Source organism: Macadamia integrifolia, chromosome 7, assembly GCF_013358625.1.
Source record: "Macadamia integrifolia cultivar HAES 741 chromosome 7, SCU_Mint_v3, whole genome shotgun sequence".
Classification (NCBI taxonomy): domain Eukaryota; kingdom Viridiplantae; phylum Streptophyta; class Magnoliopsida; order Proteales; family Proteaceae; genus Macadamia; species Macadamia integrifolia.
The window spans coordinates 36,627,598-36,639,510 of NC_056563.1; the positions used below are offsets into that span (position 1 = coordinate 36,627,598).

Below are 11,913 nucleotides of genomic sequence, written 5' to 3' on the forward strand. Positions count from 1 at the left end.
GGGGGGGGGGGGAATTGAAGTGATGATAAACTGTCTGTATTTCCTGACTCTAGCCGTGTGCATCTTCCTCTCTCTCTCTCTCTCTCTCTCTCTAGTGGTAGCATTCCCTCTCCTTCCCGCTGAAGAAGTTGAAGGGTTCAGAGAGGAGAGAGGATGGTTAACCGAAATTACACGTTTAGAGCCTCATCATAGTGACACATCATCATAAGGAGGGTATCTGAGTAAGGTTACAAATTCTGTTTGCAACAAATGAACCCCACACATAATACCATATATATCAAAATTCAGGCATAAGAGATCAGAAATAGCTGGCAATGTATCTAAAATCTATCAACGCAATGTCAACATTATGTAGAAGATCACAAGTTCTTTGCATCAAACCTGATTTCAATGCTTTAGACCCCTAGTTGAGCAACTGCAACCTGCAGAATTAAAAGTCTCATTATTGGACCTTAGAATTCAAATAAATGTGTAAATTAGGTTGGTTTAGTTGAACCAACTGAATTAGCTGAATTTTATTTTCAGTAGGCATACAAATACAATAAAAACGTAAAATTAGGTTGGTTCCACTACTTATTAGTTTCACTGAAAACAAACTCCTAGTTTATAAAACTACTGGTAAACTATACTCAAAAATCACTATGTTTTCCAAACTATCCACAAGGTCTCCCACAGGGATTGCCCCTGTGACCTCTAAATTTAAAAATTTGACATGCTCTGGTCTGTCATAATATCTTAAAGATTACATTCATGGCATCCTTGACTATAAAAGTTTCTTGATGCCAACCCCTGAATCCATCCTCATTTTATCCATGTTTCTAATACTTACCTACAATCTTGAAGAGTGCGAGAATAAACTTTCGTCAAGGCAAATCTTGGAGGTGTGGCCTGTTAGAACTCTTTTTTTGGCTAAAAATCATTGTATTAAGAAGAAAAAAGAATGTACACGAAGCTACAACCACATTCTTATAGAGATAGACTAAGAGAAAAAGAAACCAACCCTACCTTCGGCATTGCCATCAGCAGGAGAAGGCCCCCTAAAACTTAGCCTAACAAAATGAAAATTTCGGGAATCGAAATCTTGGACGCTGAGCAGCATCCAAATCCAATTCCATCGAAATCAGCTGAGGCCACACTTCCACTGGATACGAAACTTCAAATCTAGCTGATGATTTAGCCAGGAAATCAGCTACCACCTTTGCTTCTCGATAACAATGCGTCACCTTTCAGTTGATTGAATTCATGAAAGGTAGAAGAACCCTCCATCTCTGTTGAGCAAACCATGGAACCAGACCTTTAGATACAAGGATCACCTCTACGGAAGAATCACATTCAAACCAAAGGTTCTAAAAACCATGCAACTTAGCCTGTTCAAGACCCACAATAACCGCCAAGAATTCTGCTTCAAAGTTCGTTCTAATACCGACAAATTCTCTGTAGTTCAAAAGACTCTCCCCCTTCTCATTTCTAAAAATGCCACCTCCCCCCGCCTTTCCTGGATTACCCAAAGAGCATCCATCAGTGTTTAGTTTTATCCAACCTCAAAAAGGAAGGCACCAACACACTTCAACAATCTCCCTATGTCTGCATGTTACACACGGAATTCCCACTCTTCTAGCACATAATAAATCAGAGATGGAAAGGGCCTTCCCAAGATGAACGCTGAAAATCATTCCAAGTTCTCCTTTAACCCTCGCAAAAATATGCTTATGATGAAGAGCCACACCATCGTGATATCTAGCGTTCCTCTCCATCAAGACAGCATACGGAATAAGGATAAATTCACAAAGTCACACCTTTGAAAAAGTTATGGACTTTGCCTTCCGTTTCCACCAGGCTAAGAGGTCTGCCATCCTAACAAAGGACTGCCACCTAATACTGAATAATTCACAGAATGAATTCCACAGAGCCTGGGTATACTCACAATGAATAAATAGGTGAGGAATGGATTCTTCTGCTCGACCACACAAACCACACCTAGAAGGCAACATCACACCCCGTGTGCACACCTCCGCATAGGTCAGTAACCGACTATAAGCAAACCTCCAACCAAATACAGCTTGCCGAGGTTGTAGCTTGGATTTCCATATAATAGAAAACCAAGGAACATACGGATTTTTCCCCCTTATCTCCTCCCACACTGAACTCAAAGAAAAGGCTCCAGAATTTGATAACTTCCAATGACACATATCATTCAAAGGCGATATAGATATTCTTTTAGCCTTCTCAAAAGTATCAGAAAGTAAAATCGAAGAGGCATTAGGAAAGCACCACTCACCATATTGAATAAAATCGGCCAAGTGCAACTTCCTCCCTGTGAACATATCCTGCTCCAAGTTAGAAGACTTTGCCAGAGAAGAGCTTTCTAACCATCTAATTGTCCAAAACATGATTTTTTCCCCATTTCTTACCGTCCATCTTTCCATGTCTGAAACAAATTGCCACACTCTCTTCAGCCCCGACCAAATAGAGGAGGACTTGTTCCCCTTGCTGAGAAAGCCGTCCTTATGAACAAACCTTGCTTTGAAAAAGAACAAATTCACGCAAGATGACACAAAGATTTAACGAGGTTCACACATCAATGTGATGTGCTATGTCCTTCGGTGAAGAAGATGATTCACTATGTTGGAAGAAATATTACAATGGAGATCTCTCAAGAACACCCAAACTCGTAGCAAGAACACTTGTCCAGAAACTCTAATTCGAAAAACCCCAATTCTCACATGCTTACACAACAAGACATCATAACGTATAAATACTCCTCTAAGTCGGGATGATCCATCGGGTCGTGTTCAGTCATAGATCTAAGGGGGGAAATATATATCCCATTCGGGTAGCCACCAAATTTTGTCGGAGCAGGTCAATCTTCGAAACGGTTAAAAATTCGAGACACACATAACAAGGTCCATTCCTGCCATTCCAACACAAGGAAGCCCTCCATCATTGTGTCCACTCCCTCTGTTGGTGATGATGAGAACCAGTAACAGAAGTGGCAGCAGCGAGACAACTTCTTGACTCACTCAAGGGAGGTAGATGCACTCTTCATCAGCAGTGAGAAGAGCTTCCTCACTGAAACCAAAACAGAATGTTAATCAATACCCAAGGGTGTTCCAATAATTAAGGGAAAAGGAGCATATGTGGAGGGAGACCATCATTCATTAGTAGCAGAATGCTACTAGGGGAGGGACTAACTGAGAGAGGGAGTGAGACAGAGTGGACCATCTGACTTTTTTGTTTGAAAACGGTCCTGGTATCATGTCGTCTTTCTCTTTGGCAACACCTAGGGAAATTTGATAAGATGGATGAACAATCTCACATTTGATGCCCAAGCAATGCCAAAATGCTACTTAATAGCATGAAAGAGTTAAAGCTGGCTCTCGTTCAACCATGCTTCCTTCTCTGTACAAGCAAAAAAATATATATATATATATATAAACAAGAGATGAATGATTTTCCCATGAAGAAGCATTACTGGTTCCGAAACTGAAAAAGCAAAAAATAAAAGCAATTCCTTTCTTCAATTTGCAACTGCAGATAAGAGACATGGTGTCCCTGATAATCATCCATTAACAACATAGCTAATGACAGATTCAAGGTGCCCATGCTCTGCCTACTTTGTCAATGCAGCCAACAGGCAATGTGCTTCCATTAAGGTCACAACATATAACCTAACCATGCCATCATCTCCTCACCGTATCATGACAATGCTGCTTTAGCAGCGGCAATTGCAGACAAAAATGCAGAAACTCAACCAAATGAAAATGCCACACGGAGTTATGCATTGGGCTTAGTATCTTCTTTCTTCTTGTCTGCTGTGCTTTGGTCACCTCTAATGGTATTTTCCCCACCTTCACTGCCACCACTGTACTAAGAACGTATCATATTTGAACATGCTTTCCTGAAACAGAGAGAAATGAAATGAGGAAACAGCCATGCCATGTAGTAGGGAGTAAAAGAAACAGAAAATCCCCTCAAGGCCCTAATCAGCTGTCTCCTTCTCAGACATCAGAATCTACCCATAGTTTCAGTAAACATCAGGTACACCAAGTGTAATTTACACTAAAACTAATAGTTATGATGAATGATTGCAAAAAATAATGATGTTTAGCACCTCATAACCTGCCATGTGATGGTACATTGGTGGTTCCATGTGATAGAGCTATACTAACTCACTGGAAATTAGTGTGTAATTTTGAGCTTCATAAGTGTAATCTTTTGAGCTTCTTAGGAATATAAAGAAAGAAAGAAAGAAAGGTGCAACCGTGCAACAATCTAAATCCTTTGTGTTAGTGAAACTAACCATTGTGATTGCTTGGGAATCTGCATGTTTTTTGTAGGAGCATTAAAGGGTAAAAAAAATCATAATTATGTTAAATATTTCCTTTACCTTAACAAATCCAGAAACCAGAAATTCGAAACTAATCAGAGTCAAGAATTCCAAAAGGACTCCAAGTACAATTAAAAATAGTGGTGAAGACATAAATCAGAACCACTAATCTGCTGAGGAATAAAACTTTCTATCAAAATCTAAAACAGAAATCACTTCCGAAGAACCAATAAGATAGGAATAAACATACTTTCCTATGCGAATCTTCAAAGGAATCGAGAATCTACTTTGTCTGAGGTTGCAAAGCTGTAGAACCTTGTGTTCCTTTCTTCAAGCAAACTATGTAATGTCTTTGTGCCCCTGCCACCATCCAAGAGAACATTTCTCTCATCTAAATCCTCCCTGCATGTATGATTTTTTGCTTTCCATTTCCTAGATAAGAAGTAGGTGTGCTTAGCAAAATAGTTTGTTTCATGTTTACTCAATAATTGAAAATGCCATAGCTGCAGCACATGCAATTACGGTTTGACAGCAATCAACATGGAGTTTTGATGTTGCAAGCATGACTTTAGCACTTAACCTATAAACATTTATGGATCATTTTAATAATTCAAATTCCTTAAAAAGAATGGCTGTTCATGCATCAACCCAGAAGTTACTCTTTCAGGAGAGGAGGGGTTCCAGTGTTTGTACAGGGGATATGCTACACTCAATTCAATTTTCAACAAACGGAATTTTGTTCACTGGTTCCTGAGGTAAAAAGAAAAAAATTCATCCAAATTCCAATGATCAAGCTGATCCCATTTCTACTCATCCAAGTCATCAATTAATCAGGGTAGAAAATTTATGTTGGTTAGTTACTGCAGTAGCCTTGTAATATCAACTGGTGTCTACATATTCGTTCTGACCTGAGAAAAAATTCAAGCAAAAATGTGTGCCTTAGAGAAACTATTAGGTGGCCAACATTTTAAAAGCTGGAGAACATCGTATATGAACTATTAGGGTGGCCGACTACAGGTGCCTTAGATTTACTAGCTACAAATTCCACAACATGAATTGAACTGCAAAGGGATATAATGAATGAATGAAGGTTAATAGTAGTTGTGATCACTGATTAAATAAAATGAGAACAGTCTCCAGTCAGTCTCTCCCATTCGTCGTTCAACCAACCAGAGGAGTTCTGATATCATTTAGAGAAAAAAAAAAATATGATTTATCACAACAGTGGACGATGGAGAAACTTTTACCCAAAATAAGATTAGCTGATAATCTTCTTCAAGAATAAATTAAAAATTAAGAAGAGATTAGCTGATTATTGTCTTCAAGCATAAATTAAAACCTAAAAGAAGATTAGCTGATAATTGTCTTCAAGCATAAATTTAAAATTAAGAAAAAAGTATGAATCATCACGACAGTGGAAGATGGAAAAAAGAAAAAGATAAAAAGAACAAAACAAAAGAAGATGACGAAATATTGAGAGATAGAGAGAATGAGAATATGGGTCAGAGAAGAGTTGAAGAGAAAAACAAAGGTCCAAACAGAGAGAGAATTACCTAGAAAGATTGGGGATTGAAGCTCATCCTGCAATGGATGGGCTTTCACACTCCTAATAAGGTCTCTTCACTGGACTGTAGTATTTCAAAATAGTTTGTAATTTCATAAGTACATACACATGAACATCCAACTTCTCTAAAGATACCAATGTGTCACTTGTATCCATGAATCGGCCTTGACCGATTCAGATTCTGTCCAATTTGACATAGAGGGGCATATTCCATATATTGCTACGTTGTCCACACCTCGAATCTCTGTTAACTTCTCACAGCCGTAAGCTGTTATGGTCCTCAAGTTCTTTAAGTTTGTTAGACATGGTAATGTTTCAATAGAAATACACCCATCAATAGACAAGATCTCTAGAGTTTCCAACCTATCAACTCCTGGAATCTCAGTTAACTTTGCACATTTTTGGATGTGCAATTCCTGTAGTTTCGTTAAGTTGGACAAGTCTGGTACTTTTTCCATTGAATCGCATCTAACCACTTGTAATACTTCCAAGGACTTCAATCTGTCAACACTTGGGATCTCAGTTAGCGTCGAACAATACAAAATGCATAGCCGGTTTAACTTATTAAAGCTTGATAGATTAGGTAATCTTTCCAACCAACAACAACTTCTGACTTCTAGGCCTTTCAGATTCTTCAAAGTTGAGGTATCTGGTAACACTTTTAGGGGTGCTATATCAATTTGTAATTCTTCTAGCAATTCCAATCCCTTAAGGAAGCCGATATCTAGTGGCACCGCAGAGTAACCCAGGCTCAAATGCTTTAACGTCTTCAAATTCGATAAGCCTGGTAATCTTCTGATTGATTGATAGCCCTTGAGGTCAAATTTTGTCAAAGATTCCAAATCCTTAAGACCCTCAATCTCCGATAAGTTATAACAGCAATGGATATCTAATATCCTCAGTTTTTTGGGGAGCTGTATCTTTCTGAATAATCTGCAATGTGATAAAGACAGTTCCTCCAGAGAACTCAATCCCTCAAGAGTCAAGACCCTCAATCTCAAATAACTCACAGCAGTTGTGGATTTTTATGCACACAAGATTTTTGAAGTCTGAAAATTTTGGAGTTACTCTTAATAAATGGCACTCCTCTATAATCAACTTTTCCAAGGAGTACAATCCCTCAAGGCATTTAATCTCAGATAACTCACTACAGTTTCGGATTTTTATGCACACAGGATTTTTCGAGTCTGACAAATTTGGAATTACTCTTAATAAATGGCACTCCTCTATAATCAACTCCTTCAGGGAGTACAATCCCTCAAGGCATTTAATCTCAGATAACTCACTACAGTTTCGGATTTTTATGCACACAGGATTTTTCGAGTCTGACAAATTTGGAATTACTCTTAATAAATGGCACTCCTCTATAATCAACTCCTTCAGGGAGTACAATCCCTCAAGGCATTTAATCTCAAATAACTCACAGCAGTTTCGGATTTTTATGCACATAAGATTTTTCGAGTCTGACAAACTTGGAATTACTCTTAATAAATGGCACTTCTCAATAATCAACTCTTCCAAAGAGTACAATCCTTCAAGACCTTCAATCTTAGATAACTCACAAGAGTTTTGGATTTTTATACACGTAAGATTTTTTGAATCTGACAAATTTGGAATTACTTTTAATAAATGGCACTCCTTATAATTAACTCTTCCAAGGAGTACAATCCCTCAAGGCCTTCAATCTCAGATAACTTACGACAGTTTAGGATTTTTATGCACACAAGATTTTTCGAGTCTGACAAATTTGGAATTATTCTTAATGAATGGCAATCCTTGATAATTAACTCTTCCAAGGAGTACAATCCCTCAAGGCCTTCAATCTCAGATAACTTACGACAGTTTAGGATTTTTATGCACACAAGATTTTTCAAGTCTGACAAATTTCCAATTACTCTTAACAAATGGCAGTCCTCTATAATCAACTTTTCTAAGGAGTACAATCCCTCGAGGCCTTCAATCTCAAATAGGGAAACTTTATCATTGAACTCTAAGTACCTCAATTCTTTTGAGCCCTGAAGTTTTGGCAATTTTCTCAATGAGCGACAGTAATTTATCTCAAACTGCTGCAGGGAATTTAATCCCTCAAGACTTTCAATTTTTGTTAGACTGAAGCAACAATTAAGACATAATTCCTCTAAATTTCTCAGGTCCAAGAAAGCTGATATTTCTCTCAGATATGTACAATAATTTGCCTTCAAGCTTTTCAAACCTGAGGGAAGACGTGGGATGTATTGGAGGTGATGACATTGATCTAAACTGAGTGACTTCAGCCTTGTAAGAGCATTGATTGTAGTTGGTATCTCCACCAGACTCTCACATCTATCAAGGCACAATACCTCTAAATTTTCCAGGTTTGACAGTGTTGGGAGGGACTTCATTTTGCACCTCGAAGCATTCAAATATTCCAAACTTGAAGGAAGCTTTGGGAGATGCATTAAACTCTTGCAGCAGTAAATATCCAATTTGACTAACCTCTTAAGATGACCAATAAATGTGTCAATTGTAGCCAATCGTGTACAGTATCTAAGAGTCAATACCTCCAAAGGTAGATTTGCTGAAAATTCGGGAATTCGGGATATTTTATCACACCCACTCAGGTCTAGAACTTTCAGATTTTCTGCCACCTGCATGACAGAAAAGCAACTTATCAGATTCTAATTGATGTTTAAAAAGTATTCTACGGCTGAATTGTAAGAATAAAAGATAAAGTTCTTAAATACCTTGATATAGTTCCAACCCATCCAGCTTTCTGTGATGTAACTATATGACAGATTAAGAACACACAATTTCCTTAGATTGCTTGGTATAAAATTCATAGGGCATCTTTTCCAACTAAGCCATCTTAGTTCTGAAAAAGAATGCACGAATTTTCCAGAAACCTTGGCATGCTCAACCTGAAGTAACCTTAGTTTAGTCATTGTAGCAAATCCTTCACTTATCAAACATTGGTTATTAGGCGAACTGAAGTTAAAATAGAGCCCTTCAACTTTCCTAGTTCCCTACAAAACAAAGAAAGTTAAATAAGTATCAAAGATTATCGTTTTTTTTTTTTTTGGAATAATTATGGAAGATTATCATGTTGAGCTAAAACTTACCAAAAATCACCAAGTCTGGTCAACATGGGTGGGTTAAAGTTATAATAATAGATCCATGGCCCATCCACCTTAGTGGCCAAATTTTAACACAACATGAAACTTCTTCTTCTTTTGTTTATAGATTACAAAAAATGACATTAACAACTAATATAACACTGGTTGAAGCCTAAAACTTGGCTGGGGAAGTGGGTACTGGATACTTTGTACCATGGACCCACCCATATCTACCATTTGGTTTGTCAAACCTTACATTTTAACGACTGATTTCTTTAGCTGAAAATATAGCTTATGCTTCAAAGCATCAATAACTAGAAATAAAAATTGAAGTTTACTAATCATTTATTGAAAACCAACCGTTTTAGTACTCAATACTTCCCATGCCTCATCGTGCAACCACAACCTACTACGTTCCCCGAGCTCCTTAAGGCTTTCTTGACGAACAATTTCCCTTCCAAGATCTCTTAGCTGATCATGCATCTTTAACTCATTTTCTTCACCAATCTTAACCAATGACTTCAGACGCAGATTTTCAATTCCTGCTTTAGGGGAAAAGTCACTACCATCCCATATATAGCACGCAATATTCTTATCCATTCCAATGAAAAAACAAGCAATATCAAGAAAAATCTCTCTCTCCTCATGAATTAAGCCATCATAACTTATTCTCAACTTCTTTTGCACTTCATCATCTGGAATTTTTGTCAACTTCTTCACTGTTTCTTTCCTTTTGTCAACTTCTTCACTGTTTCTTTCCATACTGATTCATCTTTGCAAACTAAATACGAACCTAAAACCTCAAGAGCTAAAGGAAGTCCTCCAGTAGTTTTTACCACATTTTTTGAGAGAACTAAATATTGTTCTGGAGGTTGGTCCATTTTGAAGGCATGTTTGCTGAATAGTTGAAGAGATTGATCTGAATCCATTTCTTTGGTCTCGTAAGTTTTGTTTACTTCAACAACATCTAAGATATATTTGTCCCTGGTTGTAAAATAATCTTACTTCCAATACCAAACCAATCACGTTTCCCGATTATGGCTTTTAAATATGTACTTTGATCCACATCATCAAGAACAATAAGAACTTTCTTATTGGATAATCTCTCCTTAATCACATCAATTCCTTGATCAATGCTAGTAATGTTTGGATTCTCTAGGTTCAAGATATTAGTGAGAAGTTGACTTTGCATACGGACAACTGATCCCTTTGTTGGGAAAGTTTCTCGAACATCTGCTACAAAGCAACATCCTTCAAAGTGATGATAGACTTCATTGTACGCACACCTGGCAATTGTTGTCTTACCAATGCCACCTAAGCCATGGATACCCACGATCCATATATCATTAGATCCAATGTTTAGCAGCTTCTTAATTTCTTCTACATGAGAATGGATTCCAACCAAGTTGTCCGAAACAGTCAAGGGGCTCTTTCTCAATCCATTCCAAACTTCTTTAACAATTAATTTTATTAACTTCCCTTCATGCCTGTATAATATAAACAAGAACAAAAATAAATGATTTGCACGATGAATTAAGTAAAAAAAGGAATCATATGAATTCCACATGGATGAAACATTATGTGAATTATGTGAAGTAGATTAATATAGCACCAAGATAAATAAAGTAAACTAATGACATTTATTGCATTTTTTTCTACTAATTCTCACATTAAATCTTTCATAAGCAAAAGAGATTATAGGATACCAAAAACATTTGGTTTGGTAAAAGAATAGCAGAAAAAAGGGCCAAGGCATGGGGAGGGGTGAAGAACTACAAAGATTAACATTGTTATGGCCCCAAACCCAATAAGTTGCTCTTCCTTACGAGGAATGACTATTAAAACGAAGATAAAATTTCTATCCAGCAGAACATATTAAAAATATCCCATGCTATTATATTATAAGAAAACCTTTTAAATATTAAAAGTAAATCCCAAAAAGAAGTCTTTAATTATTGACAAATTTCTACTGCAAGTTCTTAATCTCACTCTCAAAACACTACTCAAGATTAGGAGGAAGGATGAAGGAAGAAGAAGCACATTCCAAGAACCCTAGCTAGAACTTGGGTAAAGAATACCAGTTGCACATTAATTCCCTATACAAAAGATCTCATAAGAAAATTTAAGGAAAGAAAAAAAAGCCAAGGAGATGTTGGACTTGCTTAAAACTAGGGATTCAAGCACCCATCAGCAATCTTAAGATAATTAAGGGAACTGTTGGACTTACCCATCAGCAATCTCCTCTAGAACCCATCCTTTCAATCCACCAACCTCTCTCAGAGCCTTCTTCCACCCCTCTAAGATCTCCCAATCGAATTTCTTCTCATGGTCTCGAAAAGCCTACTCATAGCTACCAGTCTGATTTCGGACTTCCGATGGATCCACATGGTAGAAAATGGGCATCACACTTATTTGTTTCTGGCCCACCTGTTTCCTGCACTCCACAATCTCGGCAAGTTCACGGAGACACCATTTGCTGGTAGCATAGTTTTTTGAGAGGATGGGTATGGCGATTCTGGACTGATGGATCGCAGAGCGAAGCGCCAGATCGACCTTTTCTCCGATTCTGAGTTCTTCGTTGTCTCTAAACGTATGGATTCCACGATCGCAGAGGGCATTGTAGAGGTGGTCAGTGAAGTTGGTGCGAGTGTCTTCACCTCTAAAGCTCAAGAATACCTCGCAATAATCCCGCTCTTGTGTGGAAGATGATGCCTTGTTCTTTTCCTTTGCATTATTCATTTTTTCCCGACCTCTCAAGATGATATTTGGTGTTACAAACAGAAACTTGATTTGATCAGTTGTTCTCTCTGTAGTCGAAAGTTTTCGGCTTGGAAGAACGGAAGAGAAATAAATAGCTTTAAACGCGTCCTCTTCAACGAGCTTACGTGTGTTTAAAATATCTAAAAAGGATTTTTTTTTTTTTTTTTTTT

At 37.6% G+C, this 11,913-nt stretch overlaps 2 protein-coding genes across 10 annotated transcripts; both read right to left on the minus strand.

Moving 5' to 3' along the window:
- Positions 1-157: 157 nt before the first annotated feature.
- LOC122085193 (disease resistance protein L6-like) lies at positions 158-11,878 on the minus strand. Of its 9 annotated transcripts, none has more exons than XM_042653661.1 (8): positions 11,211-11,878; positions 9,344-10,470; positions 8,615-8,893; positions 5,881-8,518; positions 4,578-4,759; positions 3,693-3,898; positions 1,006-3,069; positions 158-422 (listed from the first exon to the last, which is right to left on the minus strand). In XM_042653661.1, exons 2-4 carry the CDS (start codon positions 9,743-9,745, stop codon positions 7,514-7,516), a joined length of 1,686 nt encoding a protein of 561 aa, XP_042509595.1. In that variant the 5' UTR covers positions 9,746-10,470; positions 11,211-11,878; the 3' UTR covers positions 158-422; positions 1,006-3,069; positions 3,693-3,898; positions 4,578-4,759; positions 5,881-7,513. The 9 variants fall into 9 exon arrangements, with proteins under 9 accessions (XP_042509595.1, XP_042509594.1, XP_042509593.1 ...); XM_042653660.1 differs by having other exon boundaries at positions 1,006-3,399; XM_042653659.1 differs by having other exon boundaries at positions 3,193-3,898.
- LOC122084969 (disease resistance protein RUN1-like) lies at positions 9,951-11,722 on the minus strand. The gene is made up of 3 exons (XM_042653378.1): positions 11,411-11,722; positions 11,211-11,302; positions 9,951-10,470 (listed from the first exon to the last, which is right to left on the minus strand). The coding sequence occupies exons 1-3, from the start codon at positions 11,720-11,722 to the stop codon at positions 9,951-9,953; spliced, it is 924 nt and encodes a 307-aa protein (XP_042509312.1).
- Positions 11,879-11,913: the final 35 nt, after the last annotated feature.

What these genes read in the sequence shown, in the direction of transcription:
- LOC122084969 (XM_042653378.1), bottom strand. Translation starts at nt 11,722, where the DNA reads ATGAATAATGCAAAGGAAAAGAACAAGGCATCATCTTCCACACAAGAG. An exon ending in TTGTGGAGTGCAGGAAACAG is followed by an intron (nt 11,303 to 11,410) that starts GTGGGCCAGAAA and finishes GACCATGAGAAG; the next exon opens with AAATTCGATTGGGAGATCTT. An exon ending in CTAGAGGAGATTGCTGATGG is followed by an intron (nt 10,471 to 11,210) that starts GTAAGTCCAACA and finishes TATATTATACAG; the next exon opens with GCATGAAGGGAAGTTAATAA.
- LOC122085193 (XM_042653658.1), bottom strand. Translation starts at nt 9,745, where the DNA reads ATGGAAAGAAACAGTGAAGAAGTTGACAAAAGGAAAGAAACAGTGAAG. An exon ending in AAGTATTGAGTACTAAAACG is followed by an intron (nt 8,894 to 9,343) that starts GTTGGTTTTCAA and finishes TTTGTTTTGTAG; the next exon opens with GGAACTAGGAAAGTTGAAGG. An exon ending in TGGGTTGGAACTATATCAAG is followed by an intron (nt 8,519 to 8,614) that starts GTATTTAAGAAC and finishes TCTGTCATGCAG; the next exon opens with GTGGCAGAAAATCTGAAAGT.